This window comes from Clarias gariepinus, chromosome 2, assembly GCF_024256425.1.
Source record: "Clarias gariepinus isolate MV-2021 ecotype Netherlands chromosome 2, CGAR_prim_01v2, whole genome shotgun sequence".
In the NCBI taxonomy this organism is placed as follows: Eukaryota; Metazoa; Chordata; class Actinopteri; order Siluriformes; family Clariidae; genus Clarias; species Clarias gariepinus.
In genome coordinates, this window is record NC_071101.1 from 51591312 (window position 1) to 51617337 (window position 26026).

The following is a 26026-nucleotide window of genomic DNA, read 5'->3' on the forward strand; positions in this document are numbered from 1 at the left end:
GCAACTGACATTTACAGAAGACTTCAAGCATAGCTTGGCCATTTACACGTTTGGGTCATTAAAGGAGTTCCTGGGAGGCCGGCGTTTCCGACGTGAATCAGTCAGTCGCGGCGTACTGAGAGAACTTTCTACCCTGATAGTGTCCAAGCTCTAGTGAAATACTGAGATAAGTGCATTAGTGTATCAGGGGATTAAATAGAGACATAAAGGGAGTTTTTACTCTCAGGACTGAGTTCTATTCAAACACTCATACAATAAAAGTTGTATCATTTTAATGGCTGGATGTTTTAACAATTATTCAAATATATACTTAGTTTGTATAAAATGACAAATCATTCAAAATATGTGCAAAATATTATCCTTTTATATGTCAATTTTTTTTTTTCCAAACACTTCTGAAAGGTGTACATAGTCAGATGACGAGGGCTTGTTATAATATTGGAAGAAACGACCTGACTGATGCCAAGCTAGACAAGAAAGAAGTGCAAAGAAGAGACACAGATACTGTAAAGTAGTGATGTAATGTGTCACAGAACGCTTTTTACCCAGAGTTGAGTTCACGCAGGACAGCAGTTTAAAATACGGCCAGAAATCTTGTGATGACATGCCAAGGACATCTTTAAGAGAAGTAAACTTCAGATCAGTACTCAAGTGCACCGAACTGTGTACTATATATATATATATACATATATACCCTATATATATACCCCCCCACACACACACAGTGGTCACACACTCCTTCAATGCTTTTCCTTACCTTAAACTCATGAAGTCCCTCAGACTGCTTTTACACTTTAGTTTGCATGTAAGCCTCAAAAACAATCTTACACATTCTACATATTTCTACTTTACACTTTGTTTTGTTCTATTTTATTGTAACAAAAGATAGAAGTTTTATCTTTGTTTATTCTTTCCTATTAGCATTTATGCCTCCTTTCTTTCCTTTCTTTTTCAAGGTCACACACAGTTGTGTAAGCATTTCACTGTGTATCGTACTGTGTATGGAACAAATATTAATTTGAGTTTGTCCTGACCAGGCGTTCTCTTTTACTCAAATGGAAGGATGCCACGTCACCCACTCACGCCCAGTGGCTCAGAGATATCATGTCCTGTTTGTCTCTGGAGGATATTCACTACTCAATTCGTTATTCAGGCTTGAAATTTCAACAGGTGTGGGGACCCGAGTTCGCTTTTTTCACATACATTTATAGTTTGATTCCTTTCTTATTTAATAGTTTGTTTTCTTTTCCTTTTTTTCCATGCAGAACCAAAAAACTTCCAGCTCCATATTCTTTTTTTGTTTTGTTTTTCTCTTTTTTTTCAAATGTTTTTCTAGCCTTTCTTATGCATGTAAAACTGGCTTGGAGTCAGGGAGGGGCGGGGGTGGGTGGGTGTTATAGGGTTTATAAGGGGGTTATAAAACTTGTATTGAAACATTACATGTTTGCCCTGTTATATCCCTGTTTAAAATCAATAAAAATATTGTTGAGGGCAAATTTGAGTTTGAATCTGTGAAAACCAGCTTGTGTGTGATGAGGAGGAACAGGCAGAGCTGGTGAGACAGAGACAAAGCCTGGCTGCTGACCAGAATCAGAATTCTGAATGCGAGTGAACCTTTAATAATAGAATAACAGCCCCATATTAAAATAAAGCAAAAATGTACACAAAATAAGGGAAAAAATATCAAAGTTAAGGTAATGTTCTTTAGATTTGGACAATAAAAATATTCAGTTCCTAGTCTTTCTGGATATTTCTCAGTTTTCTCAACCCGCTTTAAATATTTTATAGAACCTTCCATGTTGCTAAATATAAAGTTAATTTCTAAAGATTATTCAGCATGAATGTAAATAAAAACACTAACCACTGCTGTGATTATGTATTTATTTATTCATGATAAACCCGAGTCTCTGTGGCTCAGCGCTGCTCAACACTCTCTCTTTATTAGAGGTTAGTTTATGGGCAGAAGCCGGCGCTAGATGAGGCTGAGTCTCTGAAACGTGTGTGTGTGTGTGAGACGTCCCTCAGTCCCACTTGGAGGACTTTCTGCGCATGTGTCTCTCGCCCTCGCTGTCCACCGCCTCATACAGCTCCTGAGAGTTCTCCTTCATGGCGTGCAGATAGCCCAGGTAGCCGACACACAGCGTGATGGTGACCAGGCCGAACGCCATCACCGGCTTGTTCTGGACAAGAACACACACACAGGGACAAGAAGAAGGAGGAGGAGGAGATGTGATAAGAACAAACTCGGTTCACATCAACTCAATCAGCTGCTGTTTAAATCACAAACAAACACACAAACAGGACAAACAAACACACAAACGGGACAAACAAACACACAAACGGGACAAACAAACACACAAACGGGACAAACAAACACACAAACGGGACAAATAAAACCCTTGAATCAGCAGTGTTTACACCACAGATATTGTGATCACATGATCTATTTCTATAAGTTTAATAACTAAAGCACTAGATGGTAAACAAACGTCCACTGAACATTAAAGATCAGAAACTATTTAACACTCAACATTATTCTTAAGGGGTTCAGCGCACACTTCCGGTTCTAAGCTAGTGTTTCCGGAAGTGACGTCTCGTCCCTGATGGACACACCCACTGGACCTTTTCGTTTTTTAGCAGTCAGACAGATTATTAATGTTCCGGTTTAAATAGTTCTAGTTAATAATCCGGGTGTGATTTACAGGCTTGATGAACAGTTCCGGGTTAACCGCGCGGAACAGTGACGTCGTCCTCACGCGCCTCAATCCGGGTACTTTACTGTCGCTCTCTGAAGGTGACATGACTGCGGCTTGATAAACCTCCACTCACACACTTTAATTCAGTCCTGTGTTCTGTGTGTGACGCTTAAATAAACCCGCGTGAAGAGAGACGAGCTTTATGAGGCGCGGGAGCGGGAGCGCGAGCAGGCGGCTCGGGGTCGCTGTGGGAGCCTCAGCGCCGCCATCTTGTCCTGGAGAAACACCCGGGTTGCCAGATCCACATAATCCAAACACACCACAAGCTTGTAATAGCAAGTTGCGCAATGCAATTACTTAAGAAAATGTTGATTGCAATAACATTTGATTCTACTTTATACGCATCAAAAAACTTTGTCTCGAATTTATTAAACAAATATTTATTTAATCGCTGCAAGCTTATTGAAATATTTTTAAAATTTTACGAGAAAACCTCTGAATGATTAAAATTGTTTACATATGAATATTTAAGTTTACAATCAGTAGTGTTAATTTCTTTTAAATACATAATTACATTTAAGAAGTTGTAATTGTTATTACGCGATTTGAATGATCTTGTTTTTATTCGTATCAAACACAACAGCAGCTAAACTGGCAACCCATAGTGAGGCTGCGCCGTCGACGTCCCTCACGCGCTTCCGTCAGGTGCCGACGCCATATTGAATAGTGCTAAAGCCGTACAGACGGAGACGTCAGCAATGCCAGTCTTATTATCATTCCGATAAAAGTCACGTGTAAGTATGCACGTGAACCGTCACTGCGAATGGGCCAAAACATCGGAGTTGAACAGTGTGGCTTGTAATGTGGACACGAACTCGAACTTTCCGTCCAGCAGGGGGCGCTCGGAGCCATGGGCGCCCCATAAAGACTGACACGAGCGCGCGTTTTCAAAACTGCTGTTTAAGGGAAATACGTGATTCGAGACGGTGGAACGAATCCCTGCTGCATGTCGTTCTGTTGGTCCTGCTGGCGGTGCAGTCAAGCGCTTCTGTACGACATGTCTATGGGCTGAGCCGTGATGCGCCCCCTGGTGGACGGACACGAGCATGTCGAGTTGGTGTAAAAGTAATAAAAGAACAAATCAAACACTGAATCTTTATTTTACTGATAAATAAACGATAGAAATCAAAAACCAATAAAACACCACAACATACCCAAATGCGGAGGAATCGTAAAGGTTACGTCAGATCAGTAGAACAATAAACACATACAGATTGTTTACTGAGGAACTTTAAAAAGATTAACACAGTAAAAGATAAAAGTTCCTGTCGGAAGTCTCAAAGGACGCGAGTGCAGTTAGGAATGATATTAAACCAAACGCAGCTCGGTGGACAGGTTATTCTGACGGGGGGGGGGGGGGGGGGGGGGTGTTGCAGACAGGGAAAGGGGTCCGAAAGGGGGGGGGGGTTGCAGACAGGGAAAGGGGTCCGAAAGGGGGGGGGGGTTGCAGACAGGGAAAGGGATGGGGGGGGGGGTGTTCCAGACAGGGGGGCCTCCTGGTCCGCTCGTAGCATCCGCTGTGTTGCGTGGTCCTGAGGTCCCTCATCTTTCTTTCAGTTTAAATCCTCTTCTCTAGTCCTGTCGCCCCTGAGAAACCCATCACACACCCTCTTCCTAGTCCTGAGTCTCCACCCGAATAACAATACAATACAAATGGACCAGTAGTGATGTGTTACTCAGAATACATTCTGCTTTGTTTTCTTTTACACACACATACACACTCACAGTGTAAATGTTTTTTATTTATAAATATTTTTGCTGTGTATAAATGTTGTGTCTCAGCAGGTAGACACGTTTAAACAAACACACACACCTGCTTTCATAAGTGATTAATGAAACGTACAGCAGGATGAACGTCTCTCGTCTTTATTACACCACACGAGTCACAGTTTAGCGTTTTAACCTGAACCTCGTCCACTTTTTGGGGAACTGGGCTGCTGATGGAGCCGAACACTTCCTCCTGCTCTCGTATTCATGAGCGGCTCGAGTTCCTGTTCCTCCTGAGCGAGCCATCGGGACCTTCCTGCTCAAGATGAAGAACGGTGTGTGTGTGTGTGTGTGTGTGTGCTGGAAATTATTTAAAGGAGGTGAATAGAAACACCTCACAGTGAGGGATCATGAGGCGCTGGGGTCGAAGGTCAGGGGACAGGATGGGTTTAAGGAACCCGGAAGCAGAATGATGCAAATGATGTGCTGGAGCCGAACGCAAAACTATAGTACCAACCCCGCCTCCCATCACACACACACACACTGGACATTCCACACAGTTACACAGCAACTTAGAGTTAACACTCTTCCACAGACAATCCTAATGACAAGGTGTGTGTGTGTGTGTGTGTGTATTTAGGACGCCTCACCTGTTCTTTCTGCATTAATAAAACACAACCCCGTGACTGTGTGATTAAATATAGATGTGCGTCCCTGTCCGTGCGATACACACATCACACCCGGAACTTGCCTCGTCTCTCACACACACAGTGCATTTACAGAGCACACGCTCCGCAAACACACACACACACACAACCTCACACTCATCTTTCTTTCTCTCTGACTCACTGCATCTGCTCTCAGTGGAGAGAAAGTCACCCTTCATCGTTATAGAGTGTTACAGAGTGTTATAGAGTGTTGCAGAGCGTTATAGAGCGTTATAGGGTGTTATAGAGTGTTATAGAGCGTTATAAAGTGCTATAGAGTGCTAGTGTTATAGAGCGTTACAGAGTGTTATAGAGGGCGTTATAGAGGGATACAGAGTGCTATAGAGTGTTACAGATTGTTATAGAGCGTTACAAAGGGGTATAGAGTGTTATCGAGTGTTATAGAGCGTTACAGAGTGTTATAGAGTGTTATAGAGTGTTAAAAAGCGTTATATAGTGTTACAGGTGCTGCGCGGTTACATCATGGAAACTCATGCCTGCAGCACACGAGTATCTCCTTGCACACTGTGTTTACTGTAACCACACGACTAAGCCACACCCACAGCAGCTCGACAGGTGAGACCGATCCATCAGGTACATTTGCCTTCCAAATCCTCCGCGGGAGTCGAGCGGAGACGCGACTCAAACGCTGCCGAACACAACAAACCCCCGACAGACACCCAGCCCGAGCCTCAGGTCAGTGCAGACACACGGGGGAGACGTTCTATATATCTGTCTATACTGTATGTCTATCTATATATCTGTCTGTGTGTGTGTGTGGGGAGGGGGGGGGGGGATGTGTTCATTTATTTATACTGTTCTCTCTCTCCAACACACACACACACACACACCATCCTCCTCCACAGATAGGTGTTGTATATTAAACAGATTATATATTATAGATAACAGACGCTACATTTAGAATTTATAAACAGAATATCTGCACTGAAACAACTACAGGAGGTTTTCAGTTTCATTCTGACTTCAGTCACACACCGCTGAACACACACACACACACACACACACACACACACTGAGGATGAATTAAACATTCAATTCAATTTAATGAAATATTATATTATGTTAAATAAAATGTCATTATATTTATGAGCAGTTTTAACCACAGACATTGTTACAAAGGAGACAAAGAAAAAATGTAAAAAATTTAAATATCACACACACACACACACACACACACACTGGACACAGAGGAACCACAGGGTTCTCAAAATGAAAGTAGAACTTTATATTTTCACGCTAAACAGGTATGTGCAGGGAGGATGAGAGAGAGGGCTAACAATACTGATGAAGATAAAACACACACACACACACACACACACAGAGTGAAACAATAACAGACAGGAAGGGATGGCTAGGTATTCACAAAATAGGGGAAGAAAATTATTTTAGATTTTTCCTTTTATTTAAATGTGCTCACACACAGGCACTCATCACTATATTATTATTATAAAAATATGAAAACAACACTTATTACAACAAACAACAAATTAAACTTAAAAATGAATGTTGAATTAAAAAATAAAATAAATAAATATTGAATAAAATGTTTTTAGCTGATTTCTAAACATGGCTTTAAAAATTCTTGAATTCCAGTTTCATTGAGTTTTATAATGAAAAACAATAAGAATAATAAATATAGTTGCTAGCAACGATGAGCGGGCCCAAGCACCCTGTGCCATCATCACCACCACACAACCTGTGTGTTATTTGAGCATGTTGAGACCTAAAAAAAGCCATCACCTCCCGCGTTCACCGCACAACTTCAACACGTCACACACTATACAGAGCTGGTGTCAGTGTGTCAGTGTGAGTGTGAGAGTGTTATACTCAATATAATGCCACACAGAAAGTTATTAATCATTTCTCTGTGTAAGTTTAAGACGTTATCACGGCTAACGCGTTTGAGATATCAAAAATCCCTCCACAATTTTGCCTCCTCAATGTCTTTAGATTAAAGCGGCCCAGTTTGTTGGCGATCGTGTAAATTCCTTAGGAGGAGTATAACAATCACTTTATTCTGAATAAGATTAATAACTTGCTTAAATACACTCATGCTAAAATGTATCTGTATTTAATAATTGTGGCTATTTCATTTTTATTGTTATTATTAATTAATTAGAGAGTATTATAGTGATGACAACCTTATGTGGTTCCTCTTGCAGTCATGAACTGGGCTTTCCTGCAGAGCGTCCTGAGCGGCGTGAATAAATACTCCACCGTGATTGGTCGGATTTGGCTCTCAGTGCTCTTCATCTTTCGCATCCTGGTGTTCGTAGCCGCTGCTGAAAACGTCTGGAAGGACGAGCAAAAGGACTTTGTGTGCAACACCCAGCAGCCAGGCTGTGAGAACGTCTGCTTCGACCGGCTCTTTCCGGTGTCTCAGGCGAGACTGTGGGCTCTGCAACTTATCATGGCGTCCACACCGTCCTTGCTGGTGGCCCTTCACGTGGCCTACCGCGAGCACCGTGAGAAAAAACACGGATGCAAACTTTACGAGGACAAAGGAAGGATCGACGGCGGCCTGCTCTGCACGTACCTTCTCAGCCTGGTCCTGAAGACGTCTGTGGAGGTGGGCACGCTGCTCATCTTTTACTTCGTCTACAATGGATTCTCGGTTCCTCGGATGTACCGATGCGAGGAGGTTCCCTGTCCCAACACGGTGGACTGCTACATCTCCAAAGCCACAGAGAAGATGATCTTCCTCTACATCATGGGCTGTACATCTGCCCTGTGCGTGGTTCTGAACATCACAGAGATGCTATACATCCTGTCCACGCAGTGCTGGAAGTGTTTCAGTAAACACTACGTGCCCGTGGAACAGAAGAAAACGTGTCAGTGTCACACACACGCATCTGCACTCACCGTCTGCTCAGCGCAAAAATCCGTCACGTCCGCCAACAAAGAGACGGGGCTTCAGGTTCAGCCGGCGCAGGTCACAAAGGGAATTCCAACATGATCACCTGTGGACGTCCTGCTCTCTTCTCTTAGTGATAATATGAGAAGCAGTTCAGGTTCCAAAAAAACAGACAATTATTTAAAAAAATATATAGATATATATATAAATTATAGTTTTAAAAATATTTATATAATTGTCTGATTTTAAATGAATGCACTGTGTCCAACTTTGGATTTTATTTTCAACCAAGGTGAGATTTATTTTAGAAGAAATGAAGACCTTAATGTCCTTAATAAAATGCACATTTTTAAAAGATCTGAGGAAAAAAATAATTAGACTACTGTTACAGCACTTAAATTACTTAAATTAAGTTACAGCACAAAATATTATTCTGAGGTTGACCATTCCCATCACAAACACCTTCCGCACTGCACAAACCACTAGATTAGTCTCACTCGCGTTGTTTGGTTTTGTCCAGACGACAGTTTAGAGTATTGACAGTTAAAAAACAGATAACAGTGACGTTGTGTTGTCTTATAAATGCGGCCGCATCTGTGTGCAAGAAAAAAAGTGGAACCTCTCTGGAAATCGGCAGGATTCACTGAGTCTGATTCAACAAACTATTAAATGACTCACTGACTCAGGGCTTGGTTGAGGAAGGATTGAGAAGAAAAAACTTCTGCCAGAAGAAACCTCAAATTTCTGTTACACTTACAGAACTTTAGTACATTTTGTTATTTACATTTGTTATATAATTTTTTTTATTTATTAATAACAAGGTCAAGCCATGAAAACTGCAGCCAAATTCCAAAACTTGTTCCACTAAAGACTTATAAAGTGGTTAATCAGTTACCATAGACTCTGCAACACAAAAGTCTGGATCTATAAACAAACAGAAATACTAAATAACTGACCCAGTTGCAGAGTAACTTCCCCATGATGGACTGTGCACCCAAGTACATCTCCCCTTCACCATCATGAATCCCTCTTGATCAGAACACAAATCTTCAGATCGAGCCAAATTGTTGATCATTTTCAAGCCTCTATTAACACCATTAATTTATTAACTTGTATGGATGAACTCATTATTTCCGTGTCGCTGCTGCACTTCAGTGTGATGACTCAGTTGAGGTGGAGATGTTATCTTCTGACCCGTATGCCACCATGTCTGACTGTGGTGTCAGAGTAACAGAAGAGAATTCTTCAAAATTCGTTTTTCTGGATAAGTGTCAAATTTTTGGCTGTGGTTTTCATGAAGCGGCTGATATTTAATGCACCTGTACACAAGTTATGTTTATTCTGTTTTTCATTATCATTATTACAGTGGTAGTCTACTGCATGTTTGAAGAAAAGAGTACTTTGACCTAATACTGTATGTTTTTATAATAAAAGCGAAATAACCTATGTTTAATTTAAATGTACATGTAGAACTAATAAACTAAACTGTAAAACCTGACTGTGGCCTGCTAGTAATTCTGCAAGAAGAACTCATACTACACTTGTTCATTCTTTTGCGATAAGTCCTAAAAGAACACATGACTTCTTGTCAGAGAGACGAAAAAAAAAAAAAAAAAAAGAACCACACACAAGCACAGCAGAGGTAGAAAAGGCAAGCTGTAATAAATTGGTCTCTGTTGTTTAAGGTACAGACTGCTGGTGGCAGTAAATTATCCAGAGGGTCAGTATGTGCACACACAGACAACGCTAGAGACGTTCAAAATTTACAATGCAAGATGAACAAGACTAAAATGGTTACCATCTACAGCTCACCACTGCACTACAGGATCATCAGTCCATCTGCAACAGAAGCTAATTCAATTGTAAACTCCTACGGGGATCCACAACAAATTAAAATACTTCCTCTAAGGGGTTTCATTTCCAACATCGACCACCACATGTGCCGGATAACTTCGTAAGGGCATGCGTAAGAGGTATATCATTATTAACTGTTTTAATTAACAAACTTCAAAAAAAAAAATTTAATACACAATCGTTTGAGGGATTAGCAGATGTTAAGAGAAGCATTCAACATCAAGGGCTTTCAGAACATTGCAACAGATTATTACCCACTCAATCTATTAATCATTTAACATTGCCAAAAGAGTAACACGGGAGCCGACGACCCGCCCCAACCCCACCCCCCACATCCAGGGAACTACCCGGTAGCATTGGACACGCCCTCTTTTTGAATGACCACTGCAGGTCGCATTTCATGCAGCTGCTTGAGCAAAAGTTCGAATACATTTGAGAAGCTTCTGTGCACCTCGAAGGTCACCTTGCTGAGAGACGTAAGCCTCTGGGGGTTTTTAAATTCAACAAGTTTCAGCACATCGCGGCAGTGATGATCAGGATTGATCCTGCTGCACACCACCGAGGCCGTCTTGAGATGCACGTTTGGGAATTTCTTGTGTTGGTGTACTAAAGAAGTTGTTGTCTTGCTTTTTCCAGTGGACTGACTTGATTCCTCCAGGAACTTGAGGAAGGAGACTTCGAAGCCCATGGGCTTGAATGAGCTCAATGTTGCGGTTTGCTCTTGTGGAAGCGTGGCGCTGGACGAAGTCGAGTCAGAATTAATGTCTGCATAGTTGACCGAGTGAGTCTGCGCTGCTCTTAACCTCGTCACTCTCTTGCGTGCCAAATGCAGATGTTTGACACGTTCCCCCTTGCGTGGACGGCCCCTCTTTCGCTTGACCACCACGGAGATTTCCGAGCTCAAATCACTGGACAACTTGGCATCCGAAACTTCAGTGTCCTCTGTGCTCTCCTTTTCAGATGTCAGCTTTGAGAACTCTGACTCACTCGGTCCGAGAGCTTCCTCGTTCTCAGATGCTTCGATAGAGCTTTCGTCAGACTTGTCAGTATCGTCGCTCCGTGACGCAATTCGTTTGTACTTGGAGCGAGCCATTTTCTTGCAGAAGATGTAGTTGCTCCTCTGCTCCTCCAGGTATTGTTTGGGCAGGCCGTGCTGGACGTAATGCTTCATAAGCTTTCTCTCAGAGTACGTGACCGTCTCACAGCCTTTAAGCATGCATGGGTACTGCAACTGAATCCTCTTGGTGCACATGGCAGATGCCTCCTCTTTTGTTTTTAAAATCGGGTTTCCGTATTTCGTCCAAAGGTTCTTTTGTTTCTTTTTCTTTTTCTCACCACCTTTCTGACTTGGTTTTTTATTAACTTCTCTATTTTCCTTCTCCAGTGAGACTAAGCTGTTCTTTGGAGGACGGCCAAGTCTGACACCTTTTGAGTTCAACAGTCGAAGTTTGTAAAGGTCTTGATGTTTTTTCATGATGTGCCGCAGCAAATTTGACCGTGTGGTGTAAACACAGCTACAGCCCTCGACCTCACACTGGAACATTCCATCAACAGGGTCAGTTTTGGAGAGCTTTACTTTTTTGTGTTCGTTTTCAACGTGGTTAACGTACTTCCAGAACCCTGTGAAGGTAACGTCACAATCTGCTTGGTCACAGCGGAACCTGCCCAGGTTCATGCCGGACATCATAGCTCCTGCTTTGTCGAGGCTGAGTTTGTGGAGGTGGAGATAATGCTGCAGCAGATCTGTAACCACCTGGAATATTCGGGAGCAGTCTTTGACTTGACAACGAAACTCTGACACCTCACCGAGCTCACCACTAGGCATGTCGTTCTCCTCGTCGACCTCGTTATTCTCCTCCTCCTCCTCCTCCTCAATCTGTCCATCCTCTCCATTATCTTCAAATTTGGGGAGGGCAGACTGGTGGATGGCTTTGTAATGAAGAATAAGGTTGTGCTGGATGGTAAAGGCAGCTACACAGCCCTGATGGACGCAGCGGTAAGGCCGATAGGGACTAAAAACATCGTCCATGTCCATCTTTTTCTCCTTAGTCTTCTTGATCGCTTCTTTCGGTTTTGGCATTTTAGGCCTTCCCAGTTTAGGCTTCTTATCTGGAGTCAGGCTGCCCAACTGCGCTGGGACTAAAGGAGGGACAGGTGATGCACCTGAAGGCAACAGACCTGCAGGAGGCAAAACATGGGTGTGCTGAAAGGGTGTGAGAGATCCTGGCACAAACCCGTTTTGTCGATTTAACTGCTGACCCGCGTTTGCGGAGGTTAACAAAGAAGGAACGGCCTTAATCACTGATGGATGCATAGTAGCCTGACTCTGAAGAAGATATGGAGCTGGGTTCGCTCTCTGTACAGTCCCCGCAATAACAGAGTCACCAGAAGCAACAGGAACATGCTGTTTAAAAGGTTGAACGCTGCATTCTGATTTAATGCTTTCAACGCCAGGCATCAAACCCAGGACACCAGGACCAGTCTGTCCAGCAGAGGGGAACCTGGGGGCTGGCAGACGGGGCAAATCCGAGATGTTCAGAGGGGCACTAAGACTCTGCTCAGCCTCCATGGACTTGCGACTGTACTGGCGTGTAATCCCCAACTTTACAACCTGCTCGTGTGAGAAGTTGTGAACAGACTGATAGTGGGTTCTGAGGTTGGAGTTTCGTGTGAATGTCTTTGGACATATTTGACAATTAAAAGGCGCAAAGTTAAACTGTTCCTTCCGACACTGAGTTAGCATTTCCTCTGTATAGTTATGCTGTTTCATTAGATGTTTAAAGAGAGCGTCTTTTGTCATAGCTCTGTAACCACAGCCGTCACTGTCGCATGAATAGCCTCGGCTGATACAAACGGGCGTAGCTTCGGAGGCCTTAGGTACTTCTTCGATTTCTAGAGGAACAGTAGGGGGCTGGTCATGGTGTTTTATTTCTCTATCTAGATCCAGTCTTTCAAGAGCTTTCTGTATTTCTGTGATTTCATTATCGTCTTCTTGTACTTGTGGCTTATTATAAGCATTGTTGTTAGAAGCACAAGCCAGGGGAATTTCTATCGGTGTATCCTCAGATAGGACACTCCCACCCGAGGTGATGCGTTCACTGGGTTCAATGCCACTTCCAACATTAGGCTCATCACTCTGCAGAGCTTTTTTAATTACATGCGCTGTGTTTTGTGGGACATTAATTATTGCACTTTGTACACTTGAATTATCGACCGCTTGTCCTTGACATGAACTGCTTCTTTTTTGAAAGTCTCCAGCTAATATCTGTTCGCGAAGCCGTTCTTTAACACTCTTTTCCGACATCAGATTTTGAGCAAGACTAGCCATGGCAGCGAGAAGCCCATCATTGGTCAATCCACTGGCGTTTGTAAATGTAGTCTTATCTTTAATCTCCTTAATTTTGTTTAGTGTTTCAGCTTGAAGCATTCGATCAATACGATTAGTGGAACCCCTGCTGAAGTTCGAGTCAGAAGTTTGGTTTTCACTTAACAAGCGAGACAAAAGTTTATCTGAGGACACACTTTGACTTGGCAAGGGGTTGCGAAGCTGAGTGTAATTCATTTGATGCTTGTCTTTGATATTTCCGGTGTGTTGAATCACACTGTTTTGGTTGTCTTGAGGGTAAGAGACAGACGAGCCTGCAAAGGTCTGCTGGCGTGCACCAGCGCACTCGCCCAGACTCGGTGAACTCTGTGGGATGGTTTCACCGCTTGGCTTGCTGTCACTGTTATACATGGAATCTTTAGTGTTTAGAAAAGTAACGTTAGGAAACAATTTTGGGTCAAGCGGGCCCTTAGTCATTGAAGGCCAAGCCTGATTAGAGCCGACCTGCGCAGAAGGTGAGGACTGAGGCGTGTCAGATGGGTGAGGGGAGTTCAGAAGCTCAAGAAACGAACTGGGAAGATCCGCAGACAGGACCGTTTCATCGTAGGGTTTGCAGACAGCACGCTTAGACAAATGTCCCCCCAGAGATTTAGGACTCTGGAACTCCCTAAAGCACCTACAGCATATAAACTTGCCGTCTTTAATGATGGCGGGCCACTTTGTTCTGCTGCTTCGCTTCCTTTTTTTGATGTCACCATCCTGGGCAGAACTGTTGATATCATCTTGAGAAGTTTGAGAGTTCATGGCTGCAGGAGAGTCGCTCCGCGTGGAGGGCACTTTGTTTGGTGAGGAGGGAACCAAATCTGGGTTTCTCTCCAGTTTTACAGCACACTCAGTATGTTTAACAACTGGTACAGAATTGGTCTTTGTTTGCTGAATGTAGGGAATCGCAGCTAAATCACCAGGATGGCCTATTTTGGCTGGGTTGCTTATAGTTTGAGTAACGCCCGGTTGGGTCTGAACGAAGCGGCATGAGGGACTGTTTTGATGCTGCACAGAGGAGTAGGTCATATCTTCATTATATGTATTTGGCACTTGGTTTTGCAATGCGGTGTCCATCTGCGAGGAGAAATGACCAGAAGAAGTCATCATGGCTTGCGATTGGTAATTCTGCTGCTGTAGCGAACTGTTCCATGAAGAGTGAGAAGTTATATGAGGCTGACTTGTACTAGCATTTCCTAGCTGCGAGAGCACAATGGGATCCAATATGCTGTCCATTTGATTTGGAAAAGTCTGACCAGTAGGACTGGTTAAATTGGAAGACCCAGAAGGGTAACTGGAGTTGATACAGCTTGTTGAGTAGTGTGGTTGAGCAGGCGGTTTCTGCTCCGACACCTGGGAAGCAGTAGTCCTCTGACCCAGCTGGTTTTGGACAGGTCCTGAAGAAACATGTTTCCCGTTCATGGACGCAGCTCTGCTCATAACTGATGGAGCTTTACTGTTCCTCCTTGCCAGTTTCCATTGTGCATAAAACTCACAATGAGCAGCTTTCATGTGTTTGGTTAGACTTCTGTAAGAGCTGTAGTCTCGAGAACACGTCTCGTACGCACACCTGTATCTGTCCTTTTCTTCAAGCGCAGAACCAAGAGTGTTGGCTTGCAGGGGCTGTACCGGTCTGTTAGTGGGAAAAGGGGCGACTTGTGGAGGAAGTCTCTGAGACACAGGCATGACTGGTGGACTGTTATGAGCCGACTGCGTCAAGGGAACCATATCGTTCCCATATGGTACTGGGTGTGGTGTGTGCATCGGGGTTACAGGACTGGGATTATATTGAGTGTATTCAGTGTTTTCATTTCCGTACAAGGGCTGAGTGTGACTCTGTGAAACAGCAGACTCCATCTGCGCCTGCAACACATCACCTGACGGAGCTTGCTGAAAGTCCTCCAGGAGGCTCTGATATGAAGGTTCTGATGGAAGTGAGCATGAAGGAGTGAGCAACTGATCGTTCATTAGCACATCTAACAAGGATTCTTCCGATCTGGGTTCATTCACGTGCGCCATGGGAGGCTTTAATGGAGACTGGATGTGCCGGAGCTCCACACATGGGACCTGAGGCTGCTGCGCGTCGGTCGGATCGGGTGGCTCGGTTTTGCACTTCACGAGGCTGAATTCTTGCATGGGACCGTGACCAGCAGGGCCGAGCATGTTTTCAATGGAGTGCTTTACTTTCACAAGATGTGCCGAGTGATCCGCAGGGTTCATCATACAGCTGGACTTCATCTGAGGCCCTAAACGGTAAACATCCTGACGGGTTGGTTCCATGGCTGGGTGTGGCTCAGGCTCTGCAAGAGGTGTGCCACTGCTCTCAGTAGGTTGTGTCTCCACTTTCTTAACATTGTGGCTTTCCTCGTGCAAATCTAACTGCGACCGTGTGTGGAACACTTTACCACAGTCCGCCACTGGGCAGGTAAACGTTTTGTAATGCTGTGCCTCGTGGTCATAGAGTTTATACGCTTCGTTGAAGATCTTTCCACAGCCTGGGAACATGCACCTGGCCTTAAAGACCGGATGTCCTTTGCTATGAACGAGGAGATCGGCGCTGGTGTCAAAGCTAGCTTTGCAGTTCAGCTGAATGCACGAGTAAGGCTTGGCCCCACAGTGGACCTGGAGATGGTCATTGAGGTGACTGACGCTAACAAAATGACGGCGACAATACTGACAAATGATCTTCGTGGTCTGCAGTTCGAGGAAGCGCTTTGCCTCTTCAACTTCCCCGTGATCCTTCACATGAGTGAGAAGATTGCGAAAGAACTTGAACCCTTTCCTGCAGTTCGGAACAGGACAGACGTTCCTCTCGCTCCCGTTCGGCCTGACGCCAGAAACCTGGGAGCCGGCAGCTTCTCCGTTGTACACCAGGCCAGGTTCTCCAATGTAGTTTTTAGCTTTTGCCTTACGCGCCTGATTTTCTCCACTTTTGTTTTTCAGAGCACCGATATCAGGAGCAGAGGTTTTCGCATCAGCCAGCTTCTTAGTGGTTTTCATTGCAGCCAAGCGCTCTTTACATGAGAGCTTTACATGCGAAGCGACATGCGGGTCAAGTGTCTCTCGCATCTCAAACGCCTCTGTGCAAATCGGACAGCTATAATACCCATCTCTGAAGTGAGTCTGTGCGTGTCGCACTATTCTGTGACCGAGAAACTCCTTATCGCACAACACACAGTACTGCATGTACGCCTGCCAATTCCTGAACCTGGCCGACACAAATCCTTTCTCCCTCAGCTTCTTCACTTCTCTGTTTTTCTGTCGCTGGTCGGCGATCTCCTTTAGTCCATTTGTCGTGTCCAGAAAGCACTCGAACACGTCCTTAAACTCCTCCGGCGCCAGGTCCGAATCCTCCTTCTCCATCTCCACGAAGCGATCGTCGTTTAGCTCGTCGATGGAGGACACGATAGAAGCCTCCTCACCCATGAGACCTAAACAGTGACGCTTTAGCGTCTTCCAGTCCCAGAACTCTGGATCAAAAGGCCACTGTGTTTTGAAAACGAGGAAAAGGTCGCAGCGCTGAGAGTTGGGTATGGGAAGGTTTTCCTCCTCGAGCTTCTGGTCGGGCTCGTTGTACAGTGTCTCCACGGCGTAATAGGAGTCCACGGTGGGCTCCAGGAGGAACTCTGTCAGCTGGCAGGCCCGCTTCACCTCCAAGTCAGAGGGCAGGAGGCACGAGATGGTTTTGCAGATGGTAGCTTTGTCGGCTCCCTCGCAGGACTCCATTCTCAGGGCGCGTATACACATCTCGATGCAGGCTGGCAATCCTATCTTGTCCAACTGCAAATCAGAAAACAAAAATCTTTCAATACGCTTCAAAACAGCAGACCAACTGATAAAACAGAGGCACAGCGAACACGAGTAAAGGATGAGCCGACAGGACCGAGAACTCACCTCAGACTGGATGACTTTAATAAAGAACAGCAGATGGAACACTGTTTTGGCGAGAAGAGACATCTTCTGGCACTTTTCCAGGAAGCTCTGCTCGGACGGCTCCAACCGCTTCAAGAGTTTACTCCAGAAAAGCGTCAGCTCCCTGCGAGACAGACAGACTAATCAGGACACCACCTCACGTTACCTCTGGCTGAGTGAACCATGATCTCTATGTTTATATTTACAGACGTTCATCAGAGTAGCATGACACATAAACGCTAATGAAGTGCTAAAAAGTGATCTTGTATTTGTTCCTCAAGCGTTTTAGAAACTGACCAGGCGCAGTACGAGTCCTCCTGCAGGAGCTGTCGGGTGAGAAAGCCTGAACACAGCGTAAACGCTCCTCTTTCATCTCCTTCTGCCTCCAGGTTACAGATCATCTCCAGAGCATCATGACAGTCCACCCGGGAGAGCTGCAGGAGACGGCGCATTAAAAACATTAACGGTGTCTGTCTTATTTATAACAAGCGTTAGTTTGTATCCCTGATGGTTAAAGAGTTTGGAGGAATAGTTAAAAGGTTAAAGCTGAAAATAACCTGATGATCTTTAAAATAATCAGTGATAATATTATTTCAGGTTGAAGCCCACATACGCATCTGTCTGTCTGATTTCTAATTAAGATCTGTGTTTGTTTACATTGAGTAGATAATAAAATCTGCCACATAACTGTTCACAATATCGCTTTTACTCAACATTTCAATTCCACTGATGGTGCAGGTAAAAACTTTTATTGGAACCCTTGGTTCTTAGGCTCCTAATAAATCATATTTTTTTATTATAGGAGCATAATTTCATATCGAAACTGTAAAAAAATCTAACTTTCAACTCAAGTAAATAAAAATAATTGAAAAAATTATAAACTAAAATAATAGACTGAAAAAACTATATATATATATATATATATATATATATATATAAATCACCTGCTCGACAAGTATTGGCACCCTAACTTTTAATTAATAATTCATGAATTCCTGTTTCCCTGTGGTATAAATATGACGTGACACAGTCAAATTATTTTATCCAATATATATTATTTTATTTCTCCATTCTCCACTTAACAACATGGCAAAGACAAGAGAACATCCCATTCGAGTAAGGCAGATGTGTGTTCATATGTTCATAAGTCAGGCAACAGCTACAAGAAAATAGCCACTGGCCTAACCTTGCAAGTTTATCTCGCCACCACACAGTGAGAAGGATGGTACGAGAAGTAAGCGAAACAAATCTCCAGACCTCACTGTCAGAGAACTACCTCAAAAAGTGACATATTGGGGTCACAAACAACTTTATAACAACTATACATGACAACAAGCTGTTTGGAAGGCATGCAAGGAAAACGTGTGGAGTTCGCTAAGCGGACCGGGTTTCTAATCCTCCAGTCGTAAAGATATCGCTGAAAGAGTGAGTTCTGACTAGGGCTGCACAATATATCGAAAAAATTATCGTTATCGCAACAAGGGTTTTTAGTCATTCATAGTGTTTTAAAGTCTAAATATTTCCCACTTTCTTTTTAGCCTGAATTAGATTAAATTACATCAGACGAATATCTATTACCTGTTTATTTTAGTATGATCATTACATATAAATGATTTAAAAATAGGCAATAATAATAATAAAAAAATGCATTTTTCTAGGGAAAAAAAACAAAAACACAGATGTACCAAGTTTCTGCAGGTCCACCCACCTCCTCCATGAGCATCTCCTGTGGCGCAAAACAGCACACACACACGAGGTAGCTCTGTTTAAAGTATCCTCTGCCTCCCCCAAACTCGGGGAACTCGGCACAGGCCTTGGCCAGCAGCGCCGCCTTCTCCATGGAGTTCTCTTTAATCAGGAACTTCACCCTGAGCTGCACCAGCTCCGGTCCTTCACGCATCAGAAACTCACGCACTACAGTGCGCGCGCACGCGCACACACACACACAGAGAGAGAGAGAGAGAGAGAGAGAGAGAGAGATAGGAAGGCCATGCGGACAGTTAATCGCTGTCACACACACACACAGAGTGTGATGTAGAGTGAAACGGAAGTCACACCTTCCTCCTGCGCAGGCGTCTCATTCCTGAGGAGGCTCTGTAGTGTGCAGCTGTTCCACATCCCGCGCTCCCGAGTGGCTGCAGAGAGCAGGTGCAGCTGGGTGATGCCGCCGTCCTGCAGCAGTGCATGCGCCGCCTGCGCACACGGAAACAAACCACACTCGAGTTATTCGCGCCGCAGACCTCAAGCCTCGCGTGATCGAAGCAGCTTGCAGTGCGGGCAAGGGAGGTGGGCGTTGGGTTGCAGTACCTGTATGGAGGACTGAAAGTGTTCCCATAATGCATCTGGAAAAGGCCCGGGTACGGAGAGCAGCAGCTCCACACAACTCCTGCAGGACAACACACACAAAAAAGTGAGAGAAAGAATGAGGGAGTGAAGAACTGCCTTTCTGACTAAGTTAAAGATTATTTAACAGAGAGGAGAGTGTGTGTGTGTGTGTGTGTGTGTGTGTGTGTGTGTGTGTGTTACTCACAGCGACAGTCTCTCGAGAACCACACTGACGCTCTCGCTCCGGACAGAGAAGTACGCTGAGACTCGCGCAAAACTCAGCAGCGCCACACGGTAACTCTCGAGCACAGGCCACGGGTCCTCGTCTGACCTCCACACACTCACACACTCGAACAGGGTCTGCAGGCGCACACACACACACACACACACACACACACACACACAGTGTTAAAAAGAATCCTACTACATAGCAGCTCAAATAAAAACACACAAACAAACTCTGTTCCGTGTGTGTGTGTGTGTGTATGGGGGGGGAGTAAATAAAGATGCACTGAAGCCGTGTTACTATTTTTAAACACCACACTGATATCAGAGCTGTGAGAATCAGACACATGATAGACGCAGATCTCAAACACACATTATTGAGCAACACCCCATTTCCACTTAACGTTCTCCTGCGGGTGTGGTCAGTAGGCGTGGCCTGTCTCTGATTATAATGGTCTGAGTGTGAAGCCTGTACAGTTACAGCTCCACTGGTACACACCACTGGAACTGGAGACTCCTTCCAGAAACACTCAATAACACCGGTGGGATCTTATCACGGGCTACCTGTGTGTGTGTGTGTGTGTGTGTGTGTGTGTGTGTGTGTGTGTGTGTGTGTTTTAGAATGTGCTACAATGTGCACTTCTACATCTACTGTATATTTAAATACAGCCTCCTCACGCCACTACACAGGGGCAGTAGAGGGGGTAAAACACCTGAATACGCTACACAGGGGCAGTAGAGGGAGTAAAACACCTGAATACGCTACATACGGGCAGTAGAGGGGGTAAAACACCTGAATACGCTACACAGGGGCAGTAGAGGGGGTAAAACACCTGAATACGCTACATACGGGCAGTAGAGGGGGTAAAACACCTGAACACACTACACAGGGGCAGTAGGGGGGGTAAAACACCTGAATACGCTACACAGGGGCAGTAGAGGGGGTAAAACACCTGAATACACTACACAGGGGCAGTAGGGGGGGTAAAACACCTGAATGCGCTACACAGGGGCAGTAGAGGGGGTAAAACACCTGAATACGCTACACAGGGGCAGTAGAGGGGGGAAAACACCTGAAAACGCTACATACGGGCAGTAGAGGGGGTAAAACACCTGAATACGCTACATACGGGCAGTAGAGGGGGTAAAACACCTAAATACGCTACACAGGGGCAGTAGAGGGGGTAAAACACCTGAATACGCTACATACGGGCAGTAGAGGGGGTAAAACACCTGAATACGCTACATACGGGCAGTAGAGGGGGTAAAACACCTGAAGACGCTACACAGGGGCAGTAGAGGGGGTAAAACACCTGAAGACACTACACAGGGGCAGTAGAGGGGGTAAAACACCTGAATACGCTACACAGGGGCAGTAGAGGGGGTAAAACACCTGAATACGCTACATACGGGCAGTAGAGGGGGTAAAACACCTGAATACGCTACATACGGGCAGTAGAGGGGGTAAAACACCTGAATACGCTACATACGGGCAGTAGAGGGGGTAAAACACCTGAATACGCTACACAGGGGCAGTAGAGGGGGTAAAACACCTGAATACGCTACATACAGGCAGTAGAGGGGGTAAAACACCTGAATACGCTACATACGGGCAGTAGAGGGGGTAAAACACCTGAAAACGCTACATACGGGCAGTAGAGGGGGTAAAACACCTGAATACGCTACATACGGGCAGTAGAGGGGGTAAAACACCTGAATACGCTACACAGGGGCAGTAGAGGGGGTAAAACACCTGAATACGCTACATACGGGCAGTAGAGGGGGTAAAACACCTGAAGACGCTACACAGGGGCAGCAGAGGGGGTAAAACACCTGAATACGCTACACAGGGGCAGTAGAGGGGGTAAAACACCATAATACGCTACACAAGAGCAGTAGAGGGGGTAAAACACCTGAATACGCTACACAGGGGCAGTAGAGGGGGTAAAACACCTGAATACGCTACACAGGGGCAGTAGAGGGGGTAAAACACCTGAATACGCTACACAGGGGCAGTAGGGGGTAAAACACCTGAATACGCTACACAGGGGCAGTAGAGGGGGTAAAACACCTGAATACGCTACACAGGGGCAGTAGAGGGGGTAAAACACCTGAATACGCTACATACGGGCAGTAGAGGGGGTAAAACACCTGAATACGCTACACAGGGGCAGTAGAGGGGGTAAAACACCTGAAGACGCTACACAGGGGCAGTAGAGGGGGTAAAACACCTGAATACGCTACACACGGGCAGTAGAGGGGGTGAAACACCTGAATACGCTACACAGGGGCAGTAGAGGGGGTAAAACACCAGAATACGCTACACAGGAGCAGTAGAGGGGGTAAAACACCTGAATACGCTACACAGGGGCAGTAGAGGGGGTAAAACACCTGAATACGCTACACAGGGGCAGTAGAGGGGGTAAAACACCTGAATACGCTACACAGGGGCAGTAGGGGGTAAAACACCTGAATACGCTACACAGGGGCAGTAGAGGGGGTAAAACACCTGAATACGCTACACAGGGGCAGTAGAGGGGGTAAAACACCTGAATACGCTACACAGGAGCAGTAGAGGGGGTAAAACACCTGAATACGCTACACAGGGGCAGTAGAGGGGGTAAAACACCTGAATACGCTACACAGGGGCAGTAGAGGGGGTAAAACACCTGAATACGCTACACAGGGGCAGTAGAGGGGGTAAAACACCTGAATACGCTACACAGGGGCAGTAGAGGGGGTAAAACACCTGAATACGCTACACAGGGGCAGTAGAGGGGGTAAAACACCTGAATACGCTACACAGGGGCAGTAGAGGGGGTAAAACACCTGAATACGCTACACACGGGCAGTAGAGGGGGTAAAACACCTGAATACGCTACACAGGGGCAGTAGAGGGGGTAAAACACCTGAATACGCTACACAGGGGCAGTAGAGGGGGTAAAACACCTGAATACGCTACACAGGAGCAGTAGAGGGGGTAAAACACCTGAATACGCTACACAGGGGCAGTAGAGGGGGTAAAACACCTGAATACGCTACACAGGGGCAGTAGAGGGGGTAAAACACCTGAATACGCTACACAGGGGCAGTAGAGGGGGTAAAACACCTGAATACGCTACACAGGGGCAGTAGAGGGGGTAAAACACCTGAATACGCTACACAGGGGCAGTAGAGGGGGTAAAACACCTGAATACGCTACACAGGGGCAGTAGAGGGGGTAAAACACCTGAATACGCTACACACGGGCAGTAGAGGGGGTAAAACACCTGAATACGCTACACAGGGGCAGTAGAGGGGGTAAAACACCTGAATACGCTACACAGGGGCAGTAGAGGGGGTAAAACACCTGAATACGCTACACAGGGGCAGTAGAGGGGGTAAAACACCTGAATACGCTACACAGGGCCAGTAGGGGGTTAGGGTTAGCACATAACCCTTGGTGCTGCAGTGATCTGATGAATCTTTACTGACTGACTGAGATTACTGCATTAGCGTTAGCATTAGCATTAGCACGGTGTTGATGATGGGTGTGAGGGTCTCTGAGGAGAATTAAACACCCTTACCGGAGGGGTGACTCGGTACCTACAGAGTGAGTGAGTGTGTGTGTGTGTGTGTGTGTGTGTGTGAGAGAGAGAGAGAGAGAGAGAGAGAGAGAGAGAAAGCTACACCGTGCTAATGCTGCTGCTGCTGTTGTTGTTGTTGATGTTGATGTTGCAGTGCGCTAGTGCGACAGACCTGACAGAACGCCTGGCAGTACCGCGCGGTGGCGTCCTCCCGCTCCCCGTGCTCCGGGCCGGCCCTCAGCGCCGCGGACAGCTCCTCCAGGCGGGCGGAGAGCGCTCTCAGGGCGGAGGGGCTGCAGCTCTGGCCGCGGGTCTCCCGCTCGGCCTCCTCGCCGTCCGCCATCTTCACTTCCACTCGCGCCGCGTACGCACCCGCACACACACACGCGCGTGCACACACACACACACACACACACCACGTGACCACTGCACCCGCGCGCGTCACCAGGGAGGAGGAGGGGGGCGGTAGAGGCGGCGCGTGCACTGTGGCACGGCACGAACGCGCAGTGTTCTCCTTCAGGACCCCGTGTAGAGGGCCAGGGCGCGCGCCTGAGTGTAATTCACCTGTCACTCACCTGATCTCATAATGTACAGATTCATTAAAACAACACACACACACACACACACACACAGCAACCATAAAGTTTAAAGTCAGCAGCACAAAAAACAACAACAACAAAGTGTAAAATCAGATCTACCTGCACCAATAGATATTAATTAGAAAAGATAAAGTGAATATTTTGACTGGGATTAGTTCATATTTTCACTTTGGCTGAAATAACAGCGCTGAAGTGGTATAAGTGAATTTTAACACGCTGGAGTGGTTTTAAGACAAAACTTCATCTTTATCCTTTGATCTACTTTTTCCATTTCTCATCTGTGATTCACTCTCCGATTACCGAACAGGGAGTGTATTTGTCTGAGCACCAAAGAAGGACAACTTAGTGTAAACACAGTGAAACGAAACAACTGTCCTCCAGGAACAAGGTGCTACATACAACATGAATGATAAAAAACGGCTACTGTGCAAACAGTGTAAGACACGACACGATACACTGTGAACGTAACAGCAGGCAGCGTCGTCCACCGGCGGACAACGGGTAGGTCAGGCCGAGGTCACGGCTGGATCAGACCGCGATGCTGAAGTAGGGGGCCGTAACGATGGAGCATCAGGAGGAGCGACAGCAAGTCGACCGTAGCGTGCAGGCGTCGGGATCTCCACACGGGCAGAGCCACGGGTCACTTCTAGTTTATTAAAAAACACAGACAGACAGATGTGTGCAGATGTTCGGAGGGTTTCCTCCGGGTTCTCCAGTTTCCTCTCTAGTCCAAAGACATGCGCTGCAGGCTGACTGGCAATTTCAAATATGCCTGCAGTGTGTGATTGTGTGTGTGAGAGTGTGTTTATGTGTGTATCCACTATGTAACCCAATTCATGCCCCAGGTTCCCTATGCTAGGCTCCAGGCCCCTCGCGACCCTACGCAGGATAAGCGCTATAGATAACTATAGATTTCTTGATTATCAAAAAAGGAAGATTTCATGGTAAACTTTATGTAGAAATGTAACACCAGATATTTCCCAGTTTATACGTAGTCATGTGTTCGGTAATATTTACTCCTTGATGATGTTCAATTATATAACATTCATCTTTCAGGTTTATAGGATCCATTTGTCTACAAGTCACTGTGCAGTCTATGTGATTCTCAAAAACCTCTAATTCAGTATTAGGCATATTTCTAGTCACCTATGTCCACCGATACAGCAGCTGATTGACAGGGTCGTGCTCTCTGATTCAGCCAATCACAGTAAAACAGAGAGTCAGAGGGTGCAGTATGTTACAGGTGTGAGCTGTAGTAGCACACGCGTCTGATTCCAATTCATCCCTTATCTCTAAAATAAACCCTGAGGTCAGATCTGTGTGCTGAACCCGAACTCTCTGTCTGCCCTCCACTGTAGTGCACTAAACACCGTGCCATACAAATTTTGATGAGTTTGATTTTTTATTTATATATCCATTTATTCTTTTATTACCTTGTTTATTTGCTTAATTTCATATTTTTTTTACATATATATGCACTTCATTAATTATTCCATCCTCAAACAATCACACATCCAATCAGTCAACCAGTCTAGAATGAATTAGTGAAATAATTATACATGAATTCATTTTAATGTGTATGTTTAAATGCCTTAATAATAACCAGAGTGCCCCATGAACACCTGTACAACCTCTATATACATGAATATACAGTACACACCTTCACGACAGAGAACGAGACTAACGAGAAGAGTTTAACGACTGCAGTCTGGTTACTGTTGATTAGAGCTAATGAGTAGAAATCATCTCCGATTAGTCCTTAATAATGGACAAAACAACACTTCTGTTTATTATCAGGGTCTAAAGCCCCTATTGCCATTATTGCACTTTTTTTTTTTCTTTTTTTATAAATTTAGTCCTGTCCAATTCTTTTCCCCCGATTTTCTCCCCAATCTAGTCGTGGCCAATTACTCCCCGTCACTAGGAGGCTCCCACACACATCAAGGCTACTATAACCACTCAGTCGGGAGGACGAAAGCTACCCCGTGTTTCCTCCGAACCACGTGACGCGAGCCGACCGCATCTTTTCGAACTGCTCGCTCACGCACCGTTAGGAGCGGAGTAACACACTCGGAGGAAAGCGCTAGCCGCTCCTTCCGCGTGCGCGGGCTCACAGACGCCCCTGATTGGCTG

General features: G+C 45.4%; 3 protein-coding genes across 3 annotated transcripts; 1 reads left to right on the top strand and 2 right to left on the bottom strand.

The window, feature by feature from the left end:
- Positions 1-1867: 1867 nt before the first annotated feature.
- smim8 (small integral membrane protein 8) lies at positions 1868-2995 on the bottom strand. The gene is made up of 2 exons (XM_053485026.1): positions 2703-2995; positions 1868-2180 (listed from the first exon to the last, which is right to left on the bottom strand). Exons 1-2 carry the CDS (start codon positions 2799-2801, stop codon positions 2022-2024), a joined length of 258 nt encoding a protein of 85 aa, XP_053341001.1. The 5' UTR covers positions 2802-2995; the 3' UTR covers positions 1868-2021.
- Positions 2996-5615: 2620 nt separating this feature from the next.
- Positions 5616-9041, top strand: gjb7 (gap junction protein beta 7). The gene is made up of 2 exons (XM_053515007.1): positions 5616-5866; positions 7354-9041. The coding sequence occupies exon 2, from the start codon at positions 7356-7358 to the stop codon at positions 8145-8147; it is 792 nt and encodes a 263-aa protein (XP_053370982.1). The 5' UTR covers positions 5616-5866; positions 7354-7355; the 3' UTR covers positions 8148-9041.
- A 647-nt stretch (positions 9042-9688) lies between these two features.
- znf292b (zinc finger protein 292b) lies at positions 9689-23677 on the bottom strand. Its single transcript, XM_053514995.1, has 8 exons — positions 23467-23677; positions 19709-19863; positions 19486-19564; positions 19236-19371; positions 18887-19092; positions 17476-17612; positions 17161-17302; positions 9689-17046 (listed from the first exon to the last, which is right to left on the bottom strand). Exons 1-8 carry the CDS (start codon positions 23635-23637, stop codon positions 10243-10245), a joined length of 7830 nt encoding a protein of 2609 aa, XP_053370970.1. The 5' UTR covers positions 23638-23677; the 3' UTR covers positions 9689-10242.
- Between the last annotated feature and the right edge of the window lie 2349 nt (positions 23678-26026).